Source organism: Mus pahari, chromosome 1, assembly GCF_900095145.1.
Source record: "Mus pahari chromosome 1, PAHARI_EIJ_v1.1, whole genome shotgun sequence".
NCBI lineage: Eukaryota > Metazoa > Chordata > Mammalia > Rodentia > Muridae > Mus > Mus pahari.
In genome coordinates, this window is record NC_034590.1 from 104,207,694 (window position 1) to 104,234,854 (window position 27,161).

At 42.1% G+C, this 27,161-nt stretch overlaps 1 protein-coding gene across 2 annotated transcripts in view; it reads left to right on the plus strand.

The window, feature by feature from the left end:
* Positions 1-27,161, plus strand: part of Dock1 (dedicator of cytokinesis 1) — a 503,515-nt gene that overhangs the window by 104,597 nt on the left and 371,757 nt on the right. For both annotated transcript variants that reach the window (XM_021220215.2, XM_021220207.2), the window contains exons 19-22: positions 3,918-4,015; positions 8,715-8,804; positions 9,113-9,213; positions 15,611-15,745. In XM_021220215.2, the coding sequence (XP_021075874.1) occupies positions 3,918-4,015; positions 8,715-8,804; positions 9,113-9,213; positions 15,611-15,745 (424 nt within the window). The remainder of the gene's footprint in view (positions 1-3,917; positions 4,016-8,714; positions 8,805-9,112; positions 9,214-15,610; positions 15,746-27,161) is intronic.

The window sequence follows — 27,161 nt, forward strand, 5'->3', positions numbered from 1 at the left end:
GCACAAATCCTTCATTTAAAAACCGCATCCTCCTAATGTGGCCGTATCACAGCTGTGCAGAGACTTTATGCTCTCTTGAAATGGAGCTTGAAAATCCAATTTTTTTCCCTCTTAACTGCCTGATATGAGTTGTGATTATTAATGTCCGTCATTATCAGGAATCACATCTCTGTGTTGCCTGTCAGTCACGGCTGGAGTTTGAGATTTGCCGAGGAGCAGGCATCTTTCTGGGCTTGCACTGGGTTAACCTAGCATGGAAGAAATCTGTCCTTTGGAAGATGGGACTCTGGAGGGGAGAAATGTTGCTGTCCTGAGGGCTTAGGCGTGCCAGTCAGATGTCTTTCAAACTTTCTCCACCTGCTGCTTCCATCTCTCTTTACATTTTACATCTCTCTTCATTCTCAGCTTTACCCAGTGAGGCTTTCCCACCATTGGCCTCCCTAGTAAAATATTAGTGAGAGGTTGTTAGTCATCCAGACACGTCTCAGTTGTTTGAGTCTATGTGAACACCGATACTTTGAGACCATTTGGACACTTTCTGGTTGCCAAGTCACCATGGGTTTGAATCATTTCCGAAGGGTTCTTACTTGCTGCCTGTGGTAATCTCCACCAGCAAATGCCTCCCCCCACCATCCCCACACTTCCCAGAAGGCCTGGATTTGGGCAAGTGGTGGGGGGAAGGGAGGATTGTGCAGGAGTTAGGTTCTCAGGGACATGAGTCAGCTGTGTGGGCTCCAGCTAGTGACTGGGCTGTGCAAAGAATGCCCTAGTACCAGGAAGGAGATTTTCAGCGTGTACCCACACTGGGGTATACGCTGAGAATTTCATGAACTAATGTTTGCGCCTCGTTCAATGAAGGCTAAGGGTGGTGTCCCCAGCTGGGTCATTGACCCCAAGTGTGTCTGCTCTAGTGTCTCAGCAGGTGCTGAGGTCTGCTCTGTGTCACTTCTCACTTTGGAGGAAGCCACTGTCTTATATGTGGGTCAATATTCCAGATGCATTGCTAGTTGTTTGAAATTTGATCATAATTTCCTATCAAAACAAGTCTCATCCACAGTATCTCTTTAAAACTCCACATCCTGGTGGGGGGTGGGGGTGGGGAACCCCCCGGGGTGGTGTGTGGATTCCTTTTTCACCTTACAGCTCCTTGAATCTCACCATCTGCAGGGTGATTCCCTCCCTGGTACCCAGTGAGAGAGCCCTGGTCTCCGCAGCAGCTGTTGCCAAGCAACAAGGAAATTCCAAAGTGATGCTGCTCACTGAACAGAAGGAGGAATCTGGCTTTCATTTCATGCAAGCATCGATACCCCTTTTTGGGATTGTGCCATGCCAGGAGTGTATAAGATGGGGGTGCCCTAGTTGGCGCCGGAGTGTGGAGTCCCCAATTCTCCTCTGAGGGAATCATTTTCCTGAAACCATAATTTGTTCTCGCAAAGTTCCATTACTTAGGAAAAAAAAGCAGGGGCTGAATTATTCATCAAGGTTTGTATTAAAGATCTCTGTCCTCAGCGCCGTGTGGGCTGCCATAGGGGATAGGAAAAGAACTGTAAGATGTGATCCCTCGTCTCAATTAGCTTGCTGTATAATGAGAGGGAAAGGAGTCATGAAACAAAGAATAATTATGAATCCAGCTGTGTTGAGTCTCTGGGAATGGAGGCCTTTCCTGACTGGGTAGCTCTGTGGGGGAGGGACAAACTTTTTCCTTAAACATTCCCCAATGAGGCGATTTGTTAATTTTCTCATTTGAACTTTTCCCTCAGATTTGCAATAAATACAGAGCCCAGATGGGCAGTACAAATGTTATAATCCCAGTTTTTGTTGGGTGGGATGGGGTTTGGTTGCTGAGGCAGGAGAATTTACAAGTTCAAATACAGTCTGGTTTCTGCAGTGAGCTCCAGGCTAGTCAGACCCATCTAATGAGCCCTGACTGCCCCTCCACCCAAAAAAGAAAAAAAAAAAAAAAAAAAACAAAAAAAAAAAACAAAAAGCAAAAAAAAAAAAAAAAAAAAAAAAGGAAAAGAAAAACCCCAAATGAATAATAACAAAATAACTCCCTCCCAAAAATAAATAAATAACTAAAAACTGCTGAAAGTTGATGTGTAGAGATCTGGATCAACCCAGTCACATGGTATGTGATACCAACTTGGAATGAGTGAGGCTTAGATGATGCATTGGTCTCCATCAAAGAGACATTGGTCACTCATGAGATGGAGACACCCGTAACCCTCGCATCAGAAGTGTCAGGTCAGGATGGACCCTTTCTTGTTACTTTACTTTCAGTTAGAATTACAACACGTCAACTTGCACCCCAAATTTCTAGCTCCTTTCATATCTGAAGGACGGCTGCTGGTTGTGTTTCATGTTGGCTGTTGTGATAAGCTTGCCTACATGTTTTATCATTGGATTCTTTTAGCTGCCCTGCAAATTATGCAGCACCGCACCCGCTGTTCAGCCAAGGAGACAAGGGAAACTCCCTGCCCAGTGTTCTGTAGTTACTGTGTGACTCAGCTGGCTTTACATAATCCGCACTGTATGTGGGTGCTGAGTGCCACCCCCCTCCGGTTTACTCTTCTAGTCATCAGTGATGCCCGAGGTGATAAGAAACACATGAGAATCTGTATGGGGTGTAGGTGGCTTTTGTGTGGTCTGATTCTGAAATTAGAATGCATGTCTGTTTATCAAATTCTTACCTAGATCCAAAATTATATGCTGTCTTTCAGTGTTGATGGGAGCCTTGGCTTTATTTATTTGTCTATTTGTTTATTTTGGTACTTGTAGTTTCTTCTGTAGCCGATGCTCCCGCTGCCCATAAGCAGTAGGTGAGATGCAGTTTGCCAGTTGCATTTTTGCAAGTAATGGCATGGAAATATAATTGTAAGGGAGAAAGTATGGGCACGTGGGCTTTCCTTGACAGGGCTGGGATTCTGTCTTCCTACCTTAAGAACATCTTAATGTCTTAAGCGGAATCCTTCAAGCTTTAAAAGAAAAAAAGAAAAACCATCCAAACCCCTCGAGGCCTGGGAAGATGTCTCTGTCTGTAGACTGTCTGCTCTGCAAGCATGAGGCTATGAGTGTGAGTCCTTAGCACCCACATAAAAGCAAGCAGTAGTGTCATGTGTCTGCAACCCTAGCACTCGGGAGTGGGTGGGTGCAGACAGGTGCATTCCTGGAGCCCAGTGCCCAGCCCATTGAATTAAGTCAAACTCTAGATTCAGTGGGGGACCCTGTCGTACAATGGTAGTAGAGGAATAAATACTTAAGGCTTGGCCTCTACCCATACACTTGTGCATGCACCTGCATACACCCCACACACACACACACACACACACTACAGATAGATTCCTGATTTCTTTGGGTCTTTGAAAGCTAGTATATTCAATCCTGGACTTTTCTGCTAAGACCCACAAATAGCGCAGAGGGCTAGCAGCCAGTTGCTTAAAAAGGATTCTCAGTTCTTCACAGTCTTTGTGGTTCCGCAGATTATCCAGTTTATAGTTTCAGGACTTCAATTTGTTTTATATTATTTAAAAAAATAGACATTTGTTCTTGAGCATGAAGAGTCAATTGGGGGCTTGGCAGCCCTTTCTGTGTGGGTAGCATCTAGTAAGCATTCCAGGGGGTTAGCAGCTGTCTCCAATAGGTGGGAATCACTCTCTGCCCCATTTGGTTCCTAAATGCATGTTGAAAGCGCCTTCATGGAAATCATTTCATGGTAAATGTGGCTAGAAATAGTGAATTCAACTATACTGTTATTACGTATGTTAGCACTCAGTAATGAAGTATTTAGCAAGTGAACCTTTTGAAATTGTTCTGCGTTTTCTTCTGAGAAGTGTTTGCAGAGAACCTCACATACTGTGTGAATTCCAGACAATGTCCTTATTGTTAAGTGAGAGCTGAATCTGCTGTTCTGTTTGCAGTGGACCTCCTGGGGCTGTTGAAGTGGAGATCCAACACCAACCTTCTGCAGCAGAACTTGAGGCAGTTGATGAAGGTGGACGGTGGTGAAGTGGTGAAGGTAACATGGGCTGCCGAGGGAGGCTTAGGCTTGTGTTTTGTGCCTGTCAGTATGTACTGACTGGGGGAAGGCCAGATTCTGGTTGTCATTGCTTAACAATGACTTAAGTCTGTGTGCTCACAGTGCTGCCGAACTCTCTTTGGAAGGGCTAAGCAGCTTGACTTGGAAGTGTGAACTTTGAACTCGTCTGTGCTGGATGCTGTTTTCTCTTTTGATGAGTCCTCAGTGCTGTGTTGACAGTGCTCAATGGCCTCCTTCAGCCATGCCAGTCACTGCCTTTTTCTCTAGGTTCTTGGTGTTTCCTGAGACACCGTGGTCTGTTTTTAACCCATGGGGATGTCCTGTTTATCCTGGGTTGTTTCATTCTTACTATGGTCATTGTCACCATCCTTGCTACTTACTCGTGATTCTTCATGTGACTCAGAAGTGACCAGGATAGCCAGCTCTGGTAGGCTATTATAAGCACCAAGGGTCGGACCTGGTCATTTCCTACCTGTGTGAGTGAGCTCATGTCCTAGCCTTACATTGGGACTCTGGGCAAACGTTAGATACTAATTAGTGTTGTTTGCTTTTGCATGTATTTGTTTTTAATGTTTTCATTATTTGAGAATTTCATACCATACATTTTGACCATATTCACCCCTTCTCCCCTCCCCCTCCTCTCCTCAACTCCTCTCAGGTTCACCCCACACCTCTTACTCTTCTCTCCCACTTCATGTCCTTTTTGAAAAAAATTTAAGAACCCGTAGATTCCAACTTGTAAAGTCCACAAATTACCACTCACCAAAGCATCAGGAGCTACAACCTTCAGGAAAACAGAAACTCTCTGCGGCACAGTTAACTGTCCCTAGTGCCTCACTGAGCTACTGAGCGGGAGGCGCTCATCTGGTCTGATCTTGTACAGGTTATGTGCAGATAGCCACAGCTGCTCTGTATTCCTGAGCGCAGCTAGCTGTCCCATCCGGATGATACTTTCACTCTGAATCTTTTTGATCTCTGGCACTTAACATCTTTTTAGCCCCTTCTTCCCAATGTTCCCCGAGCCTTGGGTAGGGGGTATGATAGAGTTGTATGATTTGTGGCTGAGCACCCCACACTACTCTCTGTACCGTGTAGGTATGATTCCTTGTTCATACCCTCTCCACTCAGTGTCTTGACCTGGGAGCCTTCAGTCAGAGCAGTGATCTGAACTCCTGTAAGCATCAGGTTCTGTCCCTATGTTCTCTAATAGTCTGTGCTTCTAACATACTGCCTCCTCCACCCCTCCCTTGCTGCTTCTCCCATGTTCCATATAAAATACTTGAATGACATTCCCTTGCACAATTGGAAATGCCATCATGGTCAGGGTGCTCCATCTGTGCCAGGGAACGCTTTGCTGGCCAGTGGCCTATGATGTTTCATAGATCATTTCTCTACTGCTTAGTTGGTGCATTGCCTCTTCAGTTCTTCACCCTCTGTGAGAGGAGCATGCAGTAAGGGACTGCCTTATCTCTGGAAAATTAATTACTTAAAATGGCCTTAATTAACCAGCAATGTGCTTAACTTCGGCATGAATTAATTTGGTTGCACTACTTTCCTGCATCCGTTGTGTAACTGCTCAAACATGCTCTCGCTAATCTTAAAATTTTAATCATCTCTTCAGTCCTGCTCTTGTACCAATGGCTTGGACAACATTAATTGCTTTTCAGACTTCCTTGGGTTCTAAATCCCCAGTTTAGATGGAAACTGGGCGGATAAATGAAAGTACTTTAAAGAGGTACATTTAATGAAATATTGCTTTCATTTTGAAGTTCCAGTGTCATGCATTCATGGTACTTCTATTGACTTGATGTCACACCAGGAAAAAAAAAGTCTAGAATCATCTTGTCCTCTTCTCCATTCCCCATAGCTAAAGTATTATTATATCTCAATGTTCGCCCATGGAAGTGCTTTTCCTATCTCTCTTCTGGTGATTACTGGTTCTCCTGACTGAGCTGGGTCCTCCTAACCACCTTACCTGGTTCCTTCTCCTCTGCTACTGTATTCCAGCCATGCTTCTTCCTGGAGAGATGAACTGAGTTCTCTAAGCCATACAGTCTTGATGGTCAGTAGGACTCAAGCCATGTGGTTTTATAGTGTTCTTTCTTCTTTATTTAGAGACATTTGAGAGATGGTAGGGTATCTTCCATTTATTCCATGACTCCTTTGTGTGTTTTCGTAGCTGGTAGAGGAGGGAGAGCAGTGCCTGATGGATTGAGAAAGGAATTTGTACATGTAGTGGCAGAAATTGAGTCACATGAAGATGGAGAATGATGATGGCTGCCTGATTGTCACTTGGTAGCTCAGAGAGTAAGGGGAGGGGTGTCTGAGCAGCAGGCCTTCTGCTATACGTAGGAACCCCTTCCGCATGCTTGTCTCTGACTAACAGGTACTGTGTCCACAGAGGGAGGCTCTTCTCTGTCCAGTTCCGACTCTGGGCTGCCGACCGACCTTGTCATCTGTTTTAATGCCATTGGTAGGCCTATGGCAGGGAGTTTGCAGGAACTGGGATGAGCTGGCTACTCAGAGAGCCTGCTGGCAGGGCTAGGCTGTTAGCAGATGGCATGAGGTTTTGACCTTTGCAGTGATTTACAATCTGTAACTATGGGGAATGTAACAAGGTTGTACAAACCCAAACCAGCAGAGTTGATAAGGATCTTGTCATGTCCAGGCTCGAGTTCTTGATGGAGACAGCAGTTTTTCTCTTGCTCGTCCCATTTTCTCTGTGTCATAGGGGCTGGGTAACACAGTGTGGATTCCTGTCTCTCTGAGCCCCAGCTCTCCTGCTAGTTTTTTCTGGTTGTAAAGCACAAAGCTCAGGTGGGTAGTTGGAGCTGGCACTAGTTTGGGAAGAGGTTCCTGTGACTTGTGTCCTCGCTCTTCAAAAGGCATATAAGATCCCTTGTATTGTCTACGAGGGTCTTTGGGTGCTCTGTGTAGGCTGAACTTCTCAAAATCTGGACCCAGTATCTGATGCAGCCATCCCTGTGCCATTCTGCCTGTGACCACTTCACCCACTTACTCTTTAAAAAACAGTCCCCCCCCCCCCCCCTTTTTTTTGTTTTTTTTTTTTAAAGATTTATTTATTTATTATATGAACCCCCCCCCCCCCCCCAGTTTTTGAGATGTAGCTTATATACCATAAAATTTCCCCCTTTACTCTGTTCAGTTCAATAGCTTTAATATATTTATAGAATCATGGCACAATCCTCAGTACGATCTAAGAACAGTTTCTCTACCCACAAAAGAAGTGCAAGCCTGTCAGCAGTCACTTCCCAGAGCCTCTGGTACTGCAGTCTAGTTTCTTTCCCTGTATTTGCCTCTTGTGGACATTTGCTATAATGGAATTGTGCAGTGTGGCTTCTGAGTCCTTAGTGGACAGAGTATCCATGCTGTCGTTTCCCTAGGACTGTCCTGTCTTCACGTGGCTGAGTGATGGTCCTGTGGGAGGATAGATAGGGATGGACAGAGAGCATTCACTATGCTCGCCCCTCCGTTAGTGGATGGACATTTGTTTCATTTCCTTTTTATATTTTTCAGTGATAAACAGTGTTGCTTTATGTCTTTTTGGGCAGGCTTCGCGTGAGCATTATGCTTTTCTTTGGGATGTTTATCTAGGAATGCTACCATTGAGTTAGAGGGTTAATATAGATTTAAGTTTTTGAGGAATTGTCAAGTTGCTTTCCAGAGCCTCTGTACTATTTTGTATTTCTCCCAGCAGTGAGTGTACAAAGGCCCGCATTTTTCTGCACCCTCTCCCACACTGGACTGTCGTCTACCTTTACAGTGGGTGGGATGTGGGCATCCGTGTGGTTTCAGCTGTGCGTCCCTACTGACTAATGCTGAGGCATTTTTTACTTTGTTCTTTCATGGGCGGTATTACATCATATGCCGTCGCTCTTATTCTCGGACATCCCTCCTACCGAGGATCTCACTAGCTCAGTGAAATCTAGTCCAGTGTGGAACTTGGGTGACGTCACTCCGAAGTCTAATTTTTTCGTAGTTAAATGAGTGATGCCTTGCTTTCCTGGTTGCTGATTTCTTTCATTGAGTTTCAGTAGACTGTAGTAGCACTGCACCAGTTACTGATGTTGCATGTGACTTTCCAGCACCCGGCTCTGTTCCTCAGCTGCGGGCATACACTATCTCGCATTCTCTTCTTTCTGGCTCAGCTGTTAGAAGGTCTTTTCCTTTCTCAGAGGAAACGGTGCTCCATGACTTCTGTACATTACTCATGACCTCTGACGCTTGGTTCCTAAGAATGAGTCTGATGTGTCTTTATGAAAATGTGGAAGAGTCTTGAGAAGGATCTTTGAGTGGAGTGGGTGACATAGGGCATCTCCCAGTTCCAGCCTTCTTCTGGTTAGCTCAGGGTGACCTCCTTTTGTGTGGAAATCAGTCATGTGGAATTTTGCTTCAATCACCTGTTACCTGAATACAATCTTGGAAATCACTAGTTAAATTACTTAATTCATACATTCAGCTCAGCTGAGCCCTGGACTCCTCTTATAGTGCAGACAGTTATCCTGCCCAAGCCTCCCCAGTGTTAGGATTACAAGTGCTTACCAAGATTCCTTGACTAGGGAAAGGTGGGTAACCTGAGTGTTGCCAGAGACCATGCCTGTGCTAGGCTGGGGGAGGTAGGATGCAGGGACAGTTCAGTAACCTCTTGTCTTTGCAGTTCCTGCAGGACACCTTGGATGCCCTCTTCAACATCATGATGGAGAACTCCGAAAGTGAGACGTTTGATACCTTGGTGTTTGATGCTCTGGTAAGGGGCCTCCCTTTCATCCTCTCAGAGGGTGAGGTGTTCTTTCATGCTGCAGCCTTTGAAGGGGGAAGGGACCCATCCCAGTCACCTTGAAAGAGAGTCAATCAAAAAGGAAGCTGGGAGGAGTGCAAATATACTTTGACTGTGAAACTATAGTTATGTTAATACCCTCTCTGGGGTAGACAGGTATAAGTCTGGGATTGGCCTCTGCCTGGACCATTTCCAGTTCATTTCCAGACATCACAGAGGATAATTCCAAAGTGCTTTTCCTGGTCCCACTCATGAGAATGTTTTGGTTTTGTTGATAGGTCTTTATTATTGGACTAATCGCGGATAGGAAGTTTCAGCATTTTAATCCTGTTTTAGAGACTTACATTAAGAAACACTTCAGTGCAACATTGGCCTACACGTGAGTTCTCTTATGTTATTTCAAACCACTGCTTTCTTCTCTGATGTTTACAGTCATTTTCCACTGTGACTTTGGCCTATGACCATACATTTCTCCACTCAAAACTCTGGCTTTACTGGCATACTTTGTATTATTATTGTTTCCTTCTTAACAGACCTGAAAATCTTGTTGAAAGAGATGCATGATAAATTAGCCTTACATTTTGGAATAAATCCACATTCTCCTTCACATCTTCCATTTATCTTTGAGAATTTCTGCTTATATTCGATGAAACTGATGTATGGATGCTGCTCCCTGTCACATCACAGCCCCCCAATGAGCAACTGATGAATGAATAAATGGATGTGTTTCTGTTTCGAGGCTATTTTTTTTTTTTTTTTTTTTTTTTTTAGAATACATAAAATGCAGTTTTGTATTCTCTAGCTAGCCTCCTTGCTCCTTACAGTATGTCTTCCCTTTTCTTAAACAAATTGTAGCTATTAAGCTACTTAGATTTTTTTTTTCTTCTGTCCATCTAGGACCCTTGTCTTTAGCCCTCTCTGAGCATACAGGGAACTTGTGGGGCTTGGGCCATCAAGGCAGGTTATCTCCTGTTTGGTAACACAATTCTGGATGCAGGGTTCGCGGGCTTAAGTGACAGCTCTGTCCTTTATGGATTGTGTGATCTTAGGTAATTTGCTTAAGATCTCTGGCCTTCAGCCTTTTTGCCTATTAAAAAAAAAAAAAAAAAAAAAAAAAAGAAGACAATTGTAGACTTGTTTGAGAATTCGAATGAGTTATTAGAGCTCAGAATAAACCCTGATGCTTAGACAGCAAGTACTAAGCAGTTGTTGGGGTTCATTTGCTCTGTTCAACTTACTCTCCTATGATGGGATTTAATGACATGTATTCAAATTTTGTATTGTGTAATTGCATTGAAAAATTAAAAAAAAAATAAGTCATGTTATTTCCTTAAGAACATTGCACGTAGAAGTTATAGTCTGTAAACTGAGCCCAGGGCCAAATCTGTGGTTCTTAGGAGACTTTGTGAAAGCCTGTTTTCTCTGACTGTGTAGCTGTGAACTAAAGGATCCAGAGATGCCAGCCTATGAAGCCAGTGGGTGGCCCAACCCCATGTTGTGCTGCAGATCCCTTCTTGCCCTATCCTGCATGCTTATGACAGGTGATGGGCAGAGTCCCTGGCACGGGTAGGAGCTGCAGAAGCTACTTAAGCTTGCAGAACAAGCTGTGTAGGACCTTTTATTAGTCTTCTGTTACTGTTTACTCCGAGCCCCCTGTTGGCTCGGGGGAGATGCCCTGCAGGTTTGAATATTGGACATTTTCTTATAGACTCTGGGAAAGGAACAAATTAGGGTGCCTTCTTGCCTTAGTGACGAAGCAATGGCTATTCAGGGATTGTAGATGTGGCCAGATGTCTAAGCACATAGCAGAATCTCCATATGTAGCTGATTTCAAATTTTTCCTTTCAAGCGGGGCTAATCATCTGTTTTGAGAGTAGCTTTCATACTTTAACTCAGGAAATGATAGCACTGCTGAGTTCTACCTGTAGTATCAACTGCCTGGTGTGTGCCTTTCCTTGCTCACTGGTGGAAAAATAAAATAGAAGAGTTGGAATCCCTGGAGTATTGCTCGGTAGAGTGAGTACTTGTGTAGTATGCCTGAAGCTCTTAGTTTTAGTTCTAGCATCTTAGGGCCTGGGTGTGATGGGTCACTCTCTGTGGGAGGAGTCAGGAGGATCAGAAACTTACAGGCTACGTTAGTATGAGGATAGTCTGAATTATATGAGACCCCACTTAAAAAAAAAGTGGTGTGTGTGTGTGTGTGTGTGTGGTATTTTGGTTTGGGGAAATTAATCAATGGGAGAGTTTAAAGCCTTATTTTGTCTTTAAGCTTCGATGAAACAGAGGCAAGGATCAGTATCCTCCTGTTCTGTGGTGTTTGCTGAAAAGACTTGTGTTTTGGAAATAGATATCTGTACCACATTCTGATAAACTGTCAATCTGTTGTTTTCTACATCAACTACAAAAGTTAATAATAAAATAAGAGTCTACATGCTGCTAGATTATGAAAAATAGGAACTCACATATTTGATATTACACTTGAGACAGTAAAAATTCTTTTCTTATGAGTTAAAAAAACATTTAAATTATGTGTCCATATGTCTGGATGGGTGTGGGTATATGTATACGAGTGCACATACTTGTGGAGTCCAGAAGAGGGCACCAGTTCTCCTGGAGCTGGAGTGACAGGCAGTTGTAAGCTGCCCTAAATAGGTGCTGGGAATCAAACTTGGTTCCTCTGGAAGAATAGGATGTGATCCTAACCACTGAGCCATCTCTCTGGCCTCTAAAACAGTGAAATTTTGATTCTATGGAAATTTTGGTTCCTCAGCGATGGATCTGAGTTTTCAAACTTTGAAACACCAAAAGAGTAAGCTTTGTGATTTGTAGCACCCAGTGAAGGCTGCTTTCCTTCCATTCTGGGTGCTCATAATGTTCTGTGGGTCAGTTGAAACTCCAGCACTATCTGTGAAGAACCTCCATCCATCCTGCTCCCTGAAGACCTCAGCATGTCTCATTATATATCCCTGTCCTGGAACTCATTGTGTAGATCAAGATGGCATCCAATTCACAGAGGTTCACCTGCTTCTGCCTCCCTAGTGCTGGGATTGAAGGCATATTCTCTGTCTTTTGCCTTTCAAAGGCTTTGTGAGTTGAGAGAAAGCTCCCAGCAGTGGGCATTGCTTTCAGCATCTCAGCTCCAGCACAGCTCCCTGCATTGACAGCTCATGGAGACTGGGACACCATGGCTGGGACCAGTATTGATCCCATTGAGAAGAGAAGGAGGTGTTCCTATGAGGATTGCTTTTCATGGAACCTTCATGCCATGGCTCTTTTCTGTCTGATGCACTGGGTCTCATGTGGCTGTGGTCCACTTCCCATCAGTATAACTGAGGCTCCATTTGCCCTGCCCCATTTTGATTTCCATCAGAGGTTTTTGATCTTTATGTAGTCATGCAATGCCCACGCAGATTTATTTTCTGGATTTGGGCCATTCTCTTTGTAGATCATAATTATTATTTCAGTCCTTCCTTTGATGAATGAGTTGGAAGGATTCTCATTCACAAGTGCATGCTATGGATTTTTTCTTTTGTTGTTGTTGTTGTTATTGTTGAGTGGTGACGTGAACAGGGGTGAAAAGAAAAGCTATTGTGAATCTTGGAAAAACAACAGGATCTGTGTAAGACAGCTTTGTAACAAGTATTAGATGCTTCAAGGAGTGGCCTTTGCTTTGCTGCACTTCCCAATTAATGAATCACAGTGCCAAACTCCATAGCAGATGGATCCTGCAGGCCAACTTTTAGAACACACAGCTTACATGATCATACAGGCTGGCCCCCACAATGACTCTGGCTTCCTTTCTGGAGTGTTTTAACCTGTTCAGGGTCAGAAAGACCTTATTTATTTGGTCACTTAAAAACTTATTATTTTTATTTTTAATCTAATTAACCTTGTATTTAGGGGGCTGGAGGATGTCTCAGGGAGGAAAGGCATCGGCTGTGCTTTCAAAGGATCAGTTTCAATATGTAGCACCCACACGGCAGCACGCGACAGCCTGCAACTCATCTGACTGACGACAGAGGTCCTCTTTTTTCTCTTTCCCCATCTTGTTTTTTAGGCAGGACCTCTCACTGAACCCTAAGAACCCTCTCACTGACCTGCTTAGTTCATATTTATAAACTTGGATCATAAAACAAATCACTAAATCTTTCTCCTCTGTTGCTGCCTTGCCACTGCTGGTATTGCAAGCACATGCTCCTTCCATGCCTGGCTTTCATAGTGGGTCCTGGGAATTGACCTTAGTCCTCATTCTCCTGTGATAAACTTTTACCCTGACCCCCTGACCCCCTGACTCCTAACCCTAAACCATACACCATGGTATTTTGGCTTGTTTAAAATCCAGAAGTGGGCCTTGCTCTCAGAGAAGCAGCCATGTTCCCACTTCTGTATCAGCTCTGTTCCGTCTTCTCTCAAACACCATGTACTCTTGTGCACTTGGCCTTTTTCCTTCAGCATGATGCTTTTGAGATTTGTCCATATTGCTCTATGTGTCATTGTTTGAATTGGGTCTTTTTTTTTTTTTTTTTTAATCTCTTAGTCATAGTTGACTCCCATGATTTGTTCAGTCATTATTAATAGATGGGCTGGGGATGGGGTGCTGCTAGATTCCTGGTATTCTGCATAAGGCTGAGAAGTCTTGTGTTTTGTAGACAGCATTCGTTTCTCTCGGGTAAATGCTCAGGACTAAATTTGCCGAGCAGAGAGACACACATGTAGTTTATGAAATTATTGTATTACTTTGTATTTCCACCAGCAACTCACCAACATCTTTTTGCATAGACAGGGAAGGTGTGACCATGAGTGTAGCTCCATAGGTAGAGGGCACAGAAGCCCTGGGGTTGGTCCCTAGCACATAAAACAAAGCCTGATAGCAAACATCTTTAATCCCAGAACTTTTGACATGGAGGCCAGAGGATCAGAGTCCAAGGTCATCTTCAGCTTCATAGTGAATGTCAGCCTGGGTTCCATGAGACCTTGTCTCACAACTGAACCGAACAGAATGGAACCGAACCAACAACGCCACCAATCCATGGTAGTGGTGGTAGAACCACCACTAGCCTCTCCCTTTGCATACTTAATAGCTAAGCTGTGTTCTGCTCTCTTTCTAGCCTCTCCCTTTGCATACTTAATAGCTAAGCTGTGTTCTGCTCTCTTTCATGATTAAATTACTTAATGCAACTCAGGATGGGCATTGTGTTGCTTATATATTTTATTGCTGGAGATGAAGCTGAGGGAGATGTTACTGAATGCATGTGCAATTGCTGCTGTATGAGAGTCCACAAAGTGGAGTTCCTGATGTCACAGGATTGGAATAGTTTTGCTTTTAACTGGTATCAATGAGAAAAATACCCTGACTGAGGTTGTTGATTTCCTTCCAAAGAGTATCTTTCTCATTTATCCTTTCTTCTTGTCTTTACTAGGCAAACGTTTCACTTGTTATTTGCTTATATAATTGTATCATTTACTTTTTTCTGGGTGCTGAGAATTGGATGCAGGGCCTGCCTCCTGCCGCAGGCATCTTCCTACTGAGCGGCTTTTTCATCCCTGTCTTATTCTAATTTACATGTATTTGTTTATTAATGAAGTTGATTACTTTTTAAAAATTACACTTATCAAATTTTGTTTGTTTTACCTCAACCTTCTCACATACCCCGAAGGTCTGAATGAATCTGTTACCATTTGAACTCTCTGGTTATATGTAATGAAACAAAATAGGAAAATGTGAGGTTTTTTCCCTGTGCCAAGAATTTTGTAAAAAGGTGTCTGTGACTGGGTGTGGTGGCACACGTCTTTAATCTTAGTACTCGAGTCAGAAGCCAGTCTGTTCTATCAGTGGTTCTCAATCATCCTAATACAGTGACTCTTTAATACAGTTCTCCATGCTGTGGTGTCCCTCAACCATAAAATTATCTTGTTGCTACTTCATGACTGTAATTTTTGTTACTGTTATGAATCATAACGTAAATATTTGCTATGCAGGACATCTGATAAGTGACCCCTTAATGAGTCTAAACCCACAGGTTAAGAACCACTGAATAATCAATAGTCCCAGGGCAGTCAGAACTACATCATGAGACTCTGTGTTAAAAAACAAAAACAATCCCTATCCCCCCCCCAAAACCCCAAAACATAAGAAGCTGTGAATTACAGAGTCACAGTGGGCAATTGATTTGCATTTACTTTCCATAGTTATGTCTGCCATGGGATGGTAAATTTGAAAAATAATTGTGATGAATTTGTATGTGCTGTGACTTGTGTAAACTTTTTTCATGTTAGTGATTTGTTTTATGATCGCAGTTTATGAATATGAACATGAGAAATATAGTTATTATTTATGTTTTTAAAATTGGATGTTTTGGGGTGAATGCTATTACTAAGTAATGTAATATTAACCCTAAATATGTTATTATTTTTATTTTTTTACCCTCTTACTAGAGATCCTTAGGAAATTCATTTAAAACTTAGCACTTTTTATTTGCATTGCCATCTAAAAATTTCCCATTCCGTGTAAGGCCTTTAGTTGCAGCAAATTAGCTAACCTGAGCAGGTGGCTGATGGTCCTGAGTGCGGGACTCTTTCATCTCACCCCTGTAAAATTCCTGCACTGCCAGGAAGGTATTTTATCAGGTGCTTTGCCTGATTAGAAAACCTTTATGAATATGCATATTTTTGTATGTGGAAACCAGAATAAAAGTAACAATGTAAACGTTGCTCTCAGTAAATTTCCAGTTGGGATTTCTGAATCCTTGATTGACATATGTTCCCCTCTGAACCAGGAAGCTGACCAAGGTGTTACGGACCTATGTGGCCAGCGCAGAGAAGCCGGGAATCAACGAGCAGTTGTACAAAGCCATAAAAGCCTTGGAGTACATCTTCAAGTTCATAGTGCGCTCACGGGTACTGTTCAACCAGTAAGTGTTCAGTGAAGACCCTAAGAAATCCTCATCTGTCCCCCACCCTTCTTCTTCTTTCTCTCTCTCTCTCTCTCCTTGGTCCTTCTCTCTCTCTGTCCTTGGCTCTTCTCTCTGTCCTTGGCTCCTCTTCCTTCTTCTTGCCTCTGTCATGACCAAACACTCATAAATAAAGGGCAGATATGCGTTTGCCCATGCTGACCCTGACAGCTTCCGCAGCTGTCCCTGCAGAGGTTGCGGTTTCCCAGAGGCTCAGAAGTGTGCCTGTGAGCCAAACATTGTCTGCTGAAAGTGTTTGTCATGCTTCTCACGCAGCGCTGGGCATCCACCAAGGGCTTGCCAGTACTTTTCAGTATATCTTCATAGAGCAAAAAGCCCCACAAGAGCAAACGGAAACGAAACGAGCAATGAGGAGGAAAAGCCAAAATCAAGTTGTACTGCCTCACGTGGGAGCACTGCAGGGCCCTGGCCACTTTTCTCCTTTCAGCCGAATGTTGTGTTTCTCCAGGCACTAGAGCACCCTTGGGTACTCTGCCTCGTGAGTGGTTCATGGCACCTTTTGAGTTCATTTTGTTTTTGAAAGCAAGTTGGGCTATCTATGAATAGATTATTTCAGAGAATGTTGGTCTTTTATAAATTGATACTCACAACCTCCATGGCTGTGCTGATAAAATGAAGTCACTTTTTGATCTCCCTAGCTTCTGATACTACCAGGAGAGGTGTGCAGGTAGGCAGTTGAGGTGTAGGGTATGGAGTGGACTCTGCTTAGTTTTGGACCATGCCATTTGTGTGTGTGTGTGTGTGTGTGTGTTTGTGTGTGTGTATCTCAGATTTGCTCAGTTTGATCAGTCTTACGGTGTTTAGGGAATAAGTTTGGTTTCTTGTCAACATTAAAAATCCACTTAGGTGGCTTTTCCAGGTGAGGCTCACTTTACCCATCCACCATGTAGGTATACAACTTCTAGCCTGGAGAGGATTTTGGCTCCCCTCCCCCTTGTTCCATGTTGTCCTCATGTTCTCAACATCCAGGATCTTTCTATCCTGTTATCTTTAAAGACTTTCTTTTTCTCATGACCTCAAAGGTGGCACTGCCATTCCTAGCAGGATACCGATAATGCTGAACAGTGACATCAGGTTATAGTGTATTTAGCTGTACCAGGTTCTCTTAGACAGAGCCTTCAGCTTTCTCATCTCATTGACAGAATGTTGTCACATGCCAGCCCTAGCTTTAAGGGAGATAGATGAAAACCAAGTTGACACAGAGTTTATTGATACTTTCAACAAAATCAAAGTTGCTATAGTAAGTATGTACTAGACAGAGAGTCTCCACTCTCAGCCGACATACTTTCTACCCAGAGTTTCTGGTGAGTCTACACCAAAGGGGTACCTCCACATCCTGTTCCTTCCCACTCTGGGAATCAGAGAGTCTGCCTTCTGGTTCTTATGATCTCCTTCCATCTTCAAAAGGTATCAGAAGAGACTCTGCCCTCTTCCCTATAGACTCCGACTCCTCCATGTCTCCACCATGTTATGTATCCCCGGTGCCGGGGTCTGAACTTTTCTTGAAGCCCTCACTTGTTGCTGTTCTCTGTCCAAGGTACTATAGCATAGTCCCAGTAGTTTGTCTCAGTGTCCTCTTGAATCATGTGCTCCAACTAAAACCTATCCTGGGCAGGACACTGCATGTACCCCATTTAGGGACTCAGTAATGCCCTCTTTCCTAGGCTGAGTCTTCAGCCTTCATCTCTCTCAGGTAGGTCTCAGCAAGAACTAGCCTTACTCAAACGAACATTCTTTGCTAAAATAGCATGCAGTTTCTAAGAGCCAACATCGTTCAGAAAACAAATCATGCGCCAGCTATCTCTAAGAGACAGTAGAGTCCTGCAGACCCAAGAACCTTGTCTGGAGTCATGGCCTTCCTTACTGACACATGGGGGTCATAATAATGTGGTGTTTTGCTCTCCACTATCTTTTTCCTTTTCTCCTCTCTCTCTCTCTCTCTCTCTCTCTCTCTCTCTCTCTCTCTCTCTCTCTCTCTCTCTGTTCTATTCTCCTTCCATAAATATGTAATAACTTAAGTCCTGTCTGTATCACAGTTTTCATGTCCTTGTCAAAGCCTACTGCATTTGTGGGTTTTAGCTGCCTACCAGGATCTTTGAGGGATGAAAGAACATATGTGCCTTTCAGAATGTAAAGTGCACTTGTAGCCATATTGTGTAGACATAAGGAAGTACCTATTCTTTATATCAGGGGCTGAAAACCGTGAAGTGTCTTAGTATCTTATGGATTCCAGGGGCTGAAAACACTCATGCCCTTCCAGCCAGAGCTGCTTCTGCCAGAAGCTCCATTTCCCTGCCCATGATGTCCTATGTCTTGTCCTTCCGTGTCACTTATCTTGGATTTCAAGCGCTTGATTGGAGTCTTAGCCCATTCCTGTTCTGAATGGGTTACTTGAAGATGCAGCAGCGGCCTGGTTTCCTTGCCAGAGGTCTGGGATGTTGGTCTTTGACTAACAGAGGCTTTAAGCAGAATATTTTCAGAGATGGGGAGAAAAGCAAAGTGGAGTTCCCATTTTCTTACCCACAGTGTGTTCATTGACTTGGGAGAGGAGCAGTTGTGGTCACAGCTGGGATTGACAACTCTCTCTCTCTCTCTCTCTCTCTCTCTCTCTCTCTCTCTCTCTCTCTCTCTCTTTTTCAGTTGGAACAAACTTTTGAGGTCTATTCTTTTTCTCCTTTCAAAATGGTCTGCTGTGTTTTCAAGTATAATGTAGTTGCTGTGTTAAATTTGGGGATAATTGCGAGTAATTATTCTTCAGAAGAACAAAGAGATGAAACTTGGGAGATAGGGATGTTGATGCCTAGCGTGCTCTGTGCCTGCCTTGCTGTGGTACCGTCCCATTCCATACTCTTTGTTCTACTTAGGAAGCTCTTTTTTGTCTTGGAATGAGAATAGCAGCTTTGGCCCAAACAAATTTGGTTCATGGTGAACCCAGTGAAAGCTCCAGGCAGCTAGAGGCTCCTCTGCTGTTGTTTTTCTGCCTTCTGTGTGGGTGGACCACATTAAGTAGGAAGCCCAAAGCAGATACATCCTGCAGCAGACCTGCTGAATGCTGGCCTCTGTCTAGCCATTGTTTGGCGCTGTGATTCCCTTTAGGGTGCTGTAGTTTCTGCTTGTCATCTGGTATTAGCTTTGTGAATAATTAGTTATTGATCATGGCTAAGTTATGCTGATCTGTCTTTGTGCTCTTGTTCCTTGGGTTACAAAATAGAATGTAGATCATACACAAAGAGTCTGTCACAATAGCATTGTTAATGAATTCTTATTGAAAGTAGAGTAAGGAATGAGGAGGTCTCACTCATCAATTTATTTATTGATAAGTTTCTGGGCTTCTTCTACCCATCCCTTCCTATACTTTAAAGTAGGTCAATTGAGTAACTCTTTCTGGTATATTGGATAAAACCAGAATGGAAAGTTCTAGAGACTTCCTGATGGTCTTTCATTACAGAGTGATGTTTCAAAAGAGTCATTGCATACATAGTGCTAAGCACTCATTAGCCTGAGTGTACTGTTTGCCAAGAGAGCAACTCATTATTAAAATGTCATCCCTGAGAGGTTCTTCACAGGATTTCAAATATATTAAAGGTTCATTCATCATGTTTTACAGGTTTGAAATAGTTGTTATTGGCCTACAGGTTTATAACTGTTGTCTGTTATAGAGATTTAGTCTTTAATTGACTTGAGAGTTTTCCCTAATGTCTTGGTTAGCATGTATGTTTCATTTCTCATTCTTTTGTTTTCCAACTCTTGGTGTTTTATGTTTAAGACTCCCTTGCCACCTTGCCTAGGCTTGTCTTGGAATTCCTACTGTGATTTAGGTTGGTCTTGACCTCATGGTGACCCCCTTTGCTCAGCTTCCTGAGAACTAGAATTATAGGCATGAGGCTCTGTAATGTTTTTTTTTGCTTAAGGTATGTCTTTTGACATGTGTCTATCTTTATTTACCAATCTCACAGTTCTTCAAATTGGAAATTCCATTTGTTTATATATAATGTTGTGAGGTTTTAGATTCTATTTCTCAACCTAAATTAAAAAAAAAAAAAAACAAAACAAAACACCAGGAGATTTTCCAAAGCAAATGATATTTTCTTGTCTGTATCCTTGTGAGAATGGCAGCGGATTGTAATTAGAACACGGGTCATGTTAAACTGTGAACATCTTTAAAGAGGATGAGGCAAGGGGATGTTTCTAAGGACCAAGAGAGGAAGATTACATCAGATATTTTTGAATAATCATCTTTGCCTGTAGCGAATAGACAAGAATGATCTCAGTCCAAGGTTGCTGGGCATATCTTTCTAAAAATATCAAGCTGAGGTGCCCATCCATGCACATGTGTACTCTGCAGGTTCTCTCCTTTTAGTTACTGTGGGACATTCGTGCTGAGGGCATTCCCTTCACAGTCTCCAGCTTTAGATACTTTCGGGAATAGGGTCTGCACAGAAACCACATTTTGATTTTGACAGCTTTTGCATTTTTCTTTTAAATAAAGATTATACTTCTTAATACTTATTTACCGTCAGTCCTGTAGTTAGACTTTGCTTGTAAATTGTTGAGACACACTGCTCTCCTGGTTGCTCATTTGGTCCCCCGTCAGAGACAGCAGTGATTGGTGCTTAGGAATCAGTGTCATACCCTTTCTGCCACAGGGAGCCATGAGAAAGCTGAGCAGGGCCAGGTCTCTGGAGAGCTCTGCTGGAGTCTGTGGATGAATTCCTTTCCTCTGTTCTGTTCTTTGGAAATGGTTACCTTTTCAAGCAAGGAGCTTCCAATACAACCAGAAAGATGTAGTAAATATAAGGCATGGGATATTTGGAAATAAAAGAACAAAGAAGGAAATTCCATTTGCATATAGAATTTAAAAATGGCACAGACCATGAGAGTTCTAAAAATTTTTGCAATCAATAATATGTTCCATCAATAATCAAACATCATTATAAAAGCAATTCTTACTCATGTAACTGGAGTTACAAGTCAGATTTAATTACCTTAAACATAGTACTTAAAGGACTTCAAAACAAACAGATATCTAGCTCTAGAGATGGCTCAGAGTCTAACAGCACTTGCTCTTCTTGCTAAAGACCTAAGTTCAGTTCCTAGCACCCACTCCGCAGCTCACAACTATCTCCAAGTCTAGGGGGGATCCAATGACTTCTTCTGGCTCCTTTCTTTCTCTTTCTTTCTTTCTTTCTTTCTTTCTTTCTTTCTTTCTTTCTTTCTTTCTTTCTTTCTTTCTTTCTTTCTTTCTTTCTTTCTTTTTCCTTCCTNTTCCTTCCTTCCTTCCTTCCTTCCTTCCTTCCTTCCTTCCTTCCTTCCTTCCTTCTTTTATTGGATATTTTCTTTATTTACATTTCCAATGTTATCCCCTTTCTCTGTTTGCCTCCCTCCTGGAAACACCCTATCACATCTTCCCTCCCCCTGCTTCTATGAGGGTGTTTCTCCACTCACCCATTCACCCACTCCCACCTCCCCACACTTGATTTCCCTACACTGGAGCATCTATCGTACCTTCATTGGACTTCTGGCCTCTTTCAACACTGTACATACATGGTTCTCATACATATATGCAGGAAAAAGATAATCTTAAAAAACAAACCAAACAAAGAAATGTCACAAAGAAAACAACCATTAAGTTTTAGCCATTTGTAATTAAAGAAAAACAAACTATCACAGCTGGCAGAAAAATTATCTTGAGAAAATAGAAAAATGTTTGTATCCTAGGCTAGTTTTTTAAAGTTTTTCTAAGAATTGATACGCATTTAGAATTTTTATTTGTGTAAAAAAAGAGTGGGACTCAGTACATAGGTTAGGGTTTAGAGAATACTGTAAATGCTTTATAAACATGCATAAGTTTTCTTTGGTAAGATGTGTCTTTCCTAAACTTCCAGCTCACAGATTGCAACATGCTTAAGGTTTCACTTGGTCCTTTTCTGTCTTCCTCCTCTTCCTCCTCCTCCTCTTCCTCCTCTCTTTCCTTCTCCTCCTTTTCAGCATCCTCCTCTTCCTCCTCTTCCTTCTCTCTTTCCTTCTTCTCCTTTTCAGCATCCTCCTCTTCCTCCTCTTCCTTCTCTCTTTCCTTCTTCTCCTTTTCAGCATCCTCCTCTTCCTCCTCTTCCTTCTCTTTCCTTCTTCTCCTTTTCAGCATCCTCCTCTTCCTTCTCTCTTTCCTTCTCCTCCTTTTCAGCATCCTCCTCTTTCCTCCTCCTCTTCTTCCTCCTCTTCCTCCTCTTCCTTCTCTCTTTCCTCCTTCTCCTTTTCAGCATCCTCCTCTTCCTCCTCTTCCTTCTTTCTTTCCTTCTCCTTTTCAGCATCCTCCTCTTCCTCCTCTTCCTTCTCTCTTTCCTCCTTCTCCTTTTCAGCATCCTCCTCTTCCTCCTCTTCCTTCTCTCTTTCCTTCTTCTCCTTTTCAGCATCCTCCTCTTCCTTCTCTCTTTCCTTCTCCTCCTTTTCAGCATCCTCCTCTTCCTCCTCTTCCTTCTCTTTCCTCCTTCTTTTCAGCATCCTCCTCTTCCTCCTCTTCCTTCTCTCTTTCCTCCTTCTCCTTTTCAGCATCCTCCTCTTTCTCCTGCACTTCCTCTTCTTCACTTTGGAACAATGCCTCCCATTCTACTACTGGACAAAAACTTCATTTTATAATATCTGAAAAATTTCTTTTTTTTTTTTTTTTGCCCTTCTTTACCAAAAAATGTCTCTTTCTCATAGTAATTCTGTCTGTCTCTTCCATGCCTGCCTCCTGGTTCCAGTCTGACTTTGCTTTCTTCCTTAAATGGACACTTTAGAACAAAGCTCTAAGACTCTCTGCTTTTAGACAATTACTCTTTTTCACAAAGAAAGGATGAATTTTATATGTTATAAGTTTTCCTTCTCAACACATGCTTTATTTTCCCATTTTATTCTTTCCATATAGAATTACCCACCAGCTCAAATTTGAAGTAGTCATTTTTGTAGTCAAGTCCAGAGAGGAAATCAATCTTGAATTTTTCCCATATACTGACAACGTATGAAGATGTGTATTTTAATAGACCAAGTTATATATTGTATTGTACAGATTTGAAAAAGCTCTGAAGACCTTAATTTTATATCTAACTCATTTTCTTATTTTAATTTACACTAGAATCATGTAGTTCCTTTGTATATTTAATACTTGTAGACTTTAGCTTATGTGGCTAATTTATTTCTAAACATTCAATTTAACACTCATCTAATTTATTCTTTAACTATATATTGATGAAATTGGTGATGTCACACACACACACACACACACACACACACACACACACACACACACAGAGTCTTTATTTTCAGTTATTTCCTTGTCAAAGATAAACCCTAAGAGATAAGTATCTGTATTTAATGTGTAGGAGGCAATAGATATTGCATTATGTTTTTATTTACATATTTATTTTTAGATCAAAGTTATGGTTTGATATCTAGCAGAGATAATTACAACCTGGTCAACCCATGGAATCCAGGCCATGTTAGTCTTCTAATACTAGCAGGTATCTCTATTTTCATTTTGTCAAAAATTCATAAGACAGTAAGATGGTAATGTAAATTTATTAGTTTATAAAAAGATAGTTGAGTGGAAATTATTTATGGCAGAATGGAACAAGTTAAGGTCACCTGCTTAGAAAATGAAACTTTAAGATTTTTGTTTGTAGTTTTATGAAGTCTGTGACCAAATTATTCAGCCTCAGCAGTTCACACAGCTTACAATGTTCAAATAAACCTCTTCTACTTTCATTGTTGTTGTTGTCGTGGTTTTTCTTCATCTACATGAACGTAGGTGAATGCTTGGATATTTTCATTTTGGCTAGAACTCGGTAAAATAAATTTTCTAACTCCCTTGAATAACTAGATACTTTAGAAAAAAGGTGGATTGAAGATGAAGACAAAACATAAGGAATTAAAGCAAAAGTTAACATTATTATTATTATTATTATTATTACTATTATTATTGTAACTTGCAGTTTATATTGGTGTAAGAGCTCTTGTTGAACTTACTACCTTTGATTGCAGGCTCAGCCGACCCTGGCTAAGTTAATTCTGCCCTGAACTGTTGCTTGCACTCAAGAAAAAAAGGTTACCTTTATGGAGCCGTCCCCACCAAAATTGGCAGCACCCAACAGATGAGCCATCATAGAAGTTTCACCTCGAAGATACTTAATGGGTTCCTGAAGTTCTGCCTTGCTTAGTGAAGGGATCCCTCGAATACATGAGACAATATAAAGCCAATAGGGTGCCTTAACCAAAAAGTGGCAAACTTAATCCCTCAAAGGACTCCTGAGTCCCAAAAAGCTGTGCTGTAGGAATGGAGAATACCATGGGTTCCATCTAGGCTCTGCTAGATTTGACTGTTTACTCCATAGGGTTAGTATACCAGGCCCCATTTTGGTCAACTTAAATAAGAAAAAATATCTGACACCCGTCTATGTATGTATGTATGTATGTATGAATGATCTACTGTCAAACATGTTTTTCATATTTACAATCTATCTTACCTACCTACTTGTCTTTTGATGAACTCTCTATCATCTCTCTACCTCTCTCCCTATTTTTCCATCCTCTTATTCATCCATCCAAGTTAGTTTTTATTGTCAATTTGATACAACTTGACACCTAAAATTACCTAACAAGGGCCCTCAGTTGAAGAATTGCTTCTGTCTTAGTCATGGTCCTGTGGCCATGTCTATGAGGTGTTTTCCTGTCAGTTGGTCTAGGATAGTGACTCTCAACCTGTGGGTCATGACCTTTGTGGGTTGCAGAACACTCTTTCACAGGGGCTACATTCTGATTCATAACTCTAGCAAAGTTACAGCTAGGAAGTAGCAGTGAAAAGAATTTTATGGTAGGAGCTCACCACAGCATGAGCAACTGTATTAAGGGATCACTGCATTGGGAAGGTTGAGAGCCAATGATTTAGGATGTCCATGACACTGTGTAGCCCCTCCCTCCCCACCCAAGTGGTTCTGGCCTGTATAAGACAGGTAGCTGAGCATATGCCAGGGAGTGAGCCAGTAAGCAGAGGTCTTCGGTGTGTGAGTTCCTGCCTGGACTTCCCTTAGTATAGATTGTGACCTGAAGTATGAGCCAAATAAACCCCCTTTTTCCTAAGTTGCTTTTGGTCAGTGTTTTCTTACAGCAATGGAAAAGAAACTAAAATATTATCTATATGTTCGTCTGTCCTACATATCTTTTCTGTATGTCTATCTAGGTCTATTATATATAGTTCTCTATCTATCTCTATTATCTCTATGTATATATTTCTATCTGTTCTCATCAGCCAGTTATCTCCATATCTATCTGTTTATTGTTTCTTTATATCAGTTATTTATCTTTCATGCATTAACCTCTCATCTGTCTCTCCCTTCTGTCTGTCTTTCTGCCTGTATCTCTTTGTCTATCTGTATTGATTACTTTATTGTTGCTGTGATGGAACAACATTACCAAGCTAACTTACAGAAAAAAAGGTTACTTTGGATTTGAGGTTCTAGTCAGAAAGCCAGATTCCAGAACTCAGAGCAGAGGCAGCAGACAGCAGGCATGGTGGCCAAGGAGAATCTGACAGATTGCATCTCTCACTGCAAGCAGGAGGTAGAGTGAGAGAACTGGGAATGGCTTGTCCCTTAAAGCTCATCCCCAGTGACATACTTCTTATTCCTGGTCATACCTCTCATAGTCAAACAGCATCACCAACTGGGGACCGAGCTTTTAGTCATCAATGCCCAGGAACAGCATTCTCATTCAAATCAGTACATTATTGTGATTCTGTCCATCTGTCCATTTGTCTGTCTATCTATCATGATCCTGTCTCTTCCTCTCTAGATATCATTTCTCAATTTCTGTTCATATCTCCCTAATCTACTGTTTGACAAAAATTCCTCAATGTGTAATGGTCTTTATTTGGGACTAGAAGTTCCATGGCAACTGCTGCATTGTGGTGGGAGCATGCGTGCCACAGCAGGCTGTGGACATATTTAGGAGGTTGAGGCAAGGGAGTGATTTTCCAGAGCAAAGCATGTCCTGGCATTAGATACTTGAACCGTAGTTGTTGGACATGGTGATTGATAGCCAGATTAGCATCAATCCCAGGCTGAGGGGGCAGATGCTGGGCAAAGGGCCTGCATGGTGGTGGCATTGTTACTGCTGTGCAGATGTGTGATGATATTAGACACGTATACATCGGTTCTCCTTCTTAGAACTTCCAGGCCTTGCTTAGTTTTAAAAACTTTAACTATTCTATGCATGCTTGTGTATCTGTATGTGGGTGTGTACATGCGACTCAGGGTTCATGGATGGTAGAAAAGAGCACTAAATCGTCTGGGGCTGGGATTCTAGGCAGGTCTGATTTCCCTGAGCAGGGTGCTGCAATCAGAATTCAGGTGGGTCCTCTGCAAGAGCAATCCTCTCTTAACCACTGAGCCCCTCCAGCCCTGCATACTTGGTTTTTTTCATTTTTTATTTTTATTTTTATTTTTCTTAGTGGTTTAGCACAAAATGAATCCATATGGATTATAACAGCTTTTATGTTTTCCTCATTTGTTTGGTTTTTATTATTTTTCCTATGCCTTTTCCTCCTTTTAAGCATCATGCTCTCAGTTTCTTCCCTTCCCCCCTTGCCTTATTCAATACCACTTATTGTTTGCTCGTTCCCATCTTATTTTCTGCTGTCTTAACATGTTAAACATCTTTTAATCCTTTTGATTTTTTTTTTTTTTTTGATAATTATCCCATATGGAAACATGCCTGCTAAATCTAACAAATAATTTAAATTACCATTACTATTCCCTGGAAAATGCTAGCTGCATCCAGCATGGGAGAGGCTGGCGATGCCATTCTTTTCGTCCTTGGCATTAATGTCGCCATGCACTTTAAGTCTACATGTATTTTGAGCTCTGTCACGCATTGCTGTTTTGTGTAATCGGTATTCATTGGGTGTGCTCTAGGCATGGACTTGCTTTTCATGTCTCTCTAAACTTCAGGTTTCCCTCAGGGGTCGTTTTCCTTCTGTCAAAAGAGTTCACCATAGAATTTCTTTTAGAAGAAATCAGCTACAGGCTTTGTGTCTATGAAAATGATTTATTTCATGCGTGTGTTTGAAAGATACTTTCCTTTGACGCGGCCCTCCAGATTGGCGGTTTTCTTCCTCTAGCTGTTCTTCTACTTCCTTCTGGTTTCCAGTCATTTCTGGTGAGTCTGCTTTCAGAAGCACACTTACATCCTTAAAGATGGAGTAATATGTGTCTCCCCCTGGCTGCCCTCAGGGTTTAAGGTCTCCCTGCTGATTTGCAGTTCTATTGTGGCTGCACAGGATCCCTTTCCTTTGCATTTACTTTGCACTGGGTATTTGGAGTTTGGG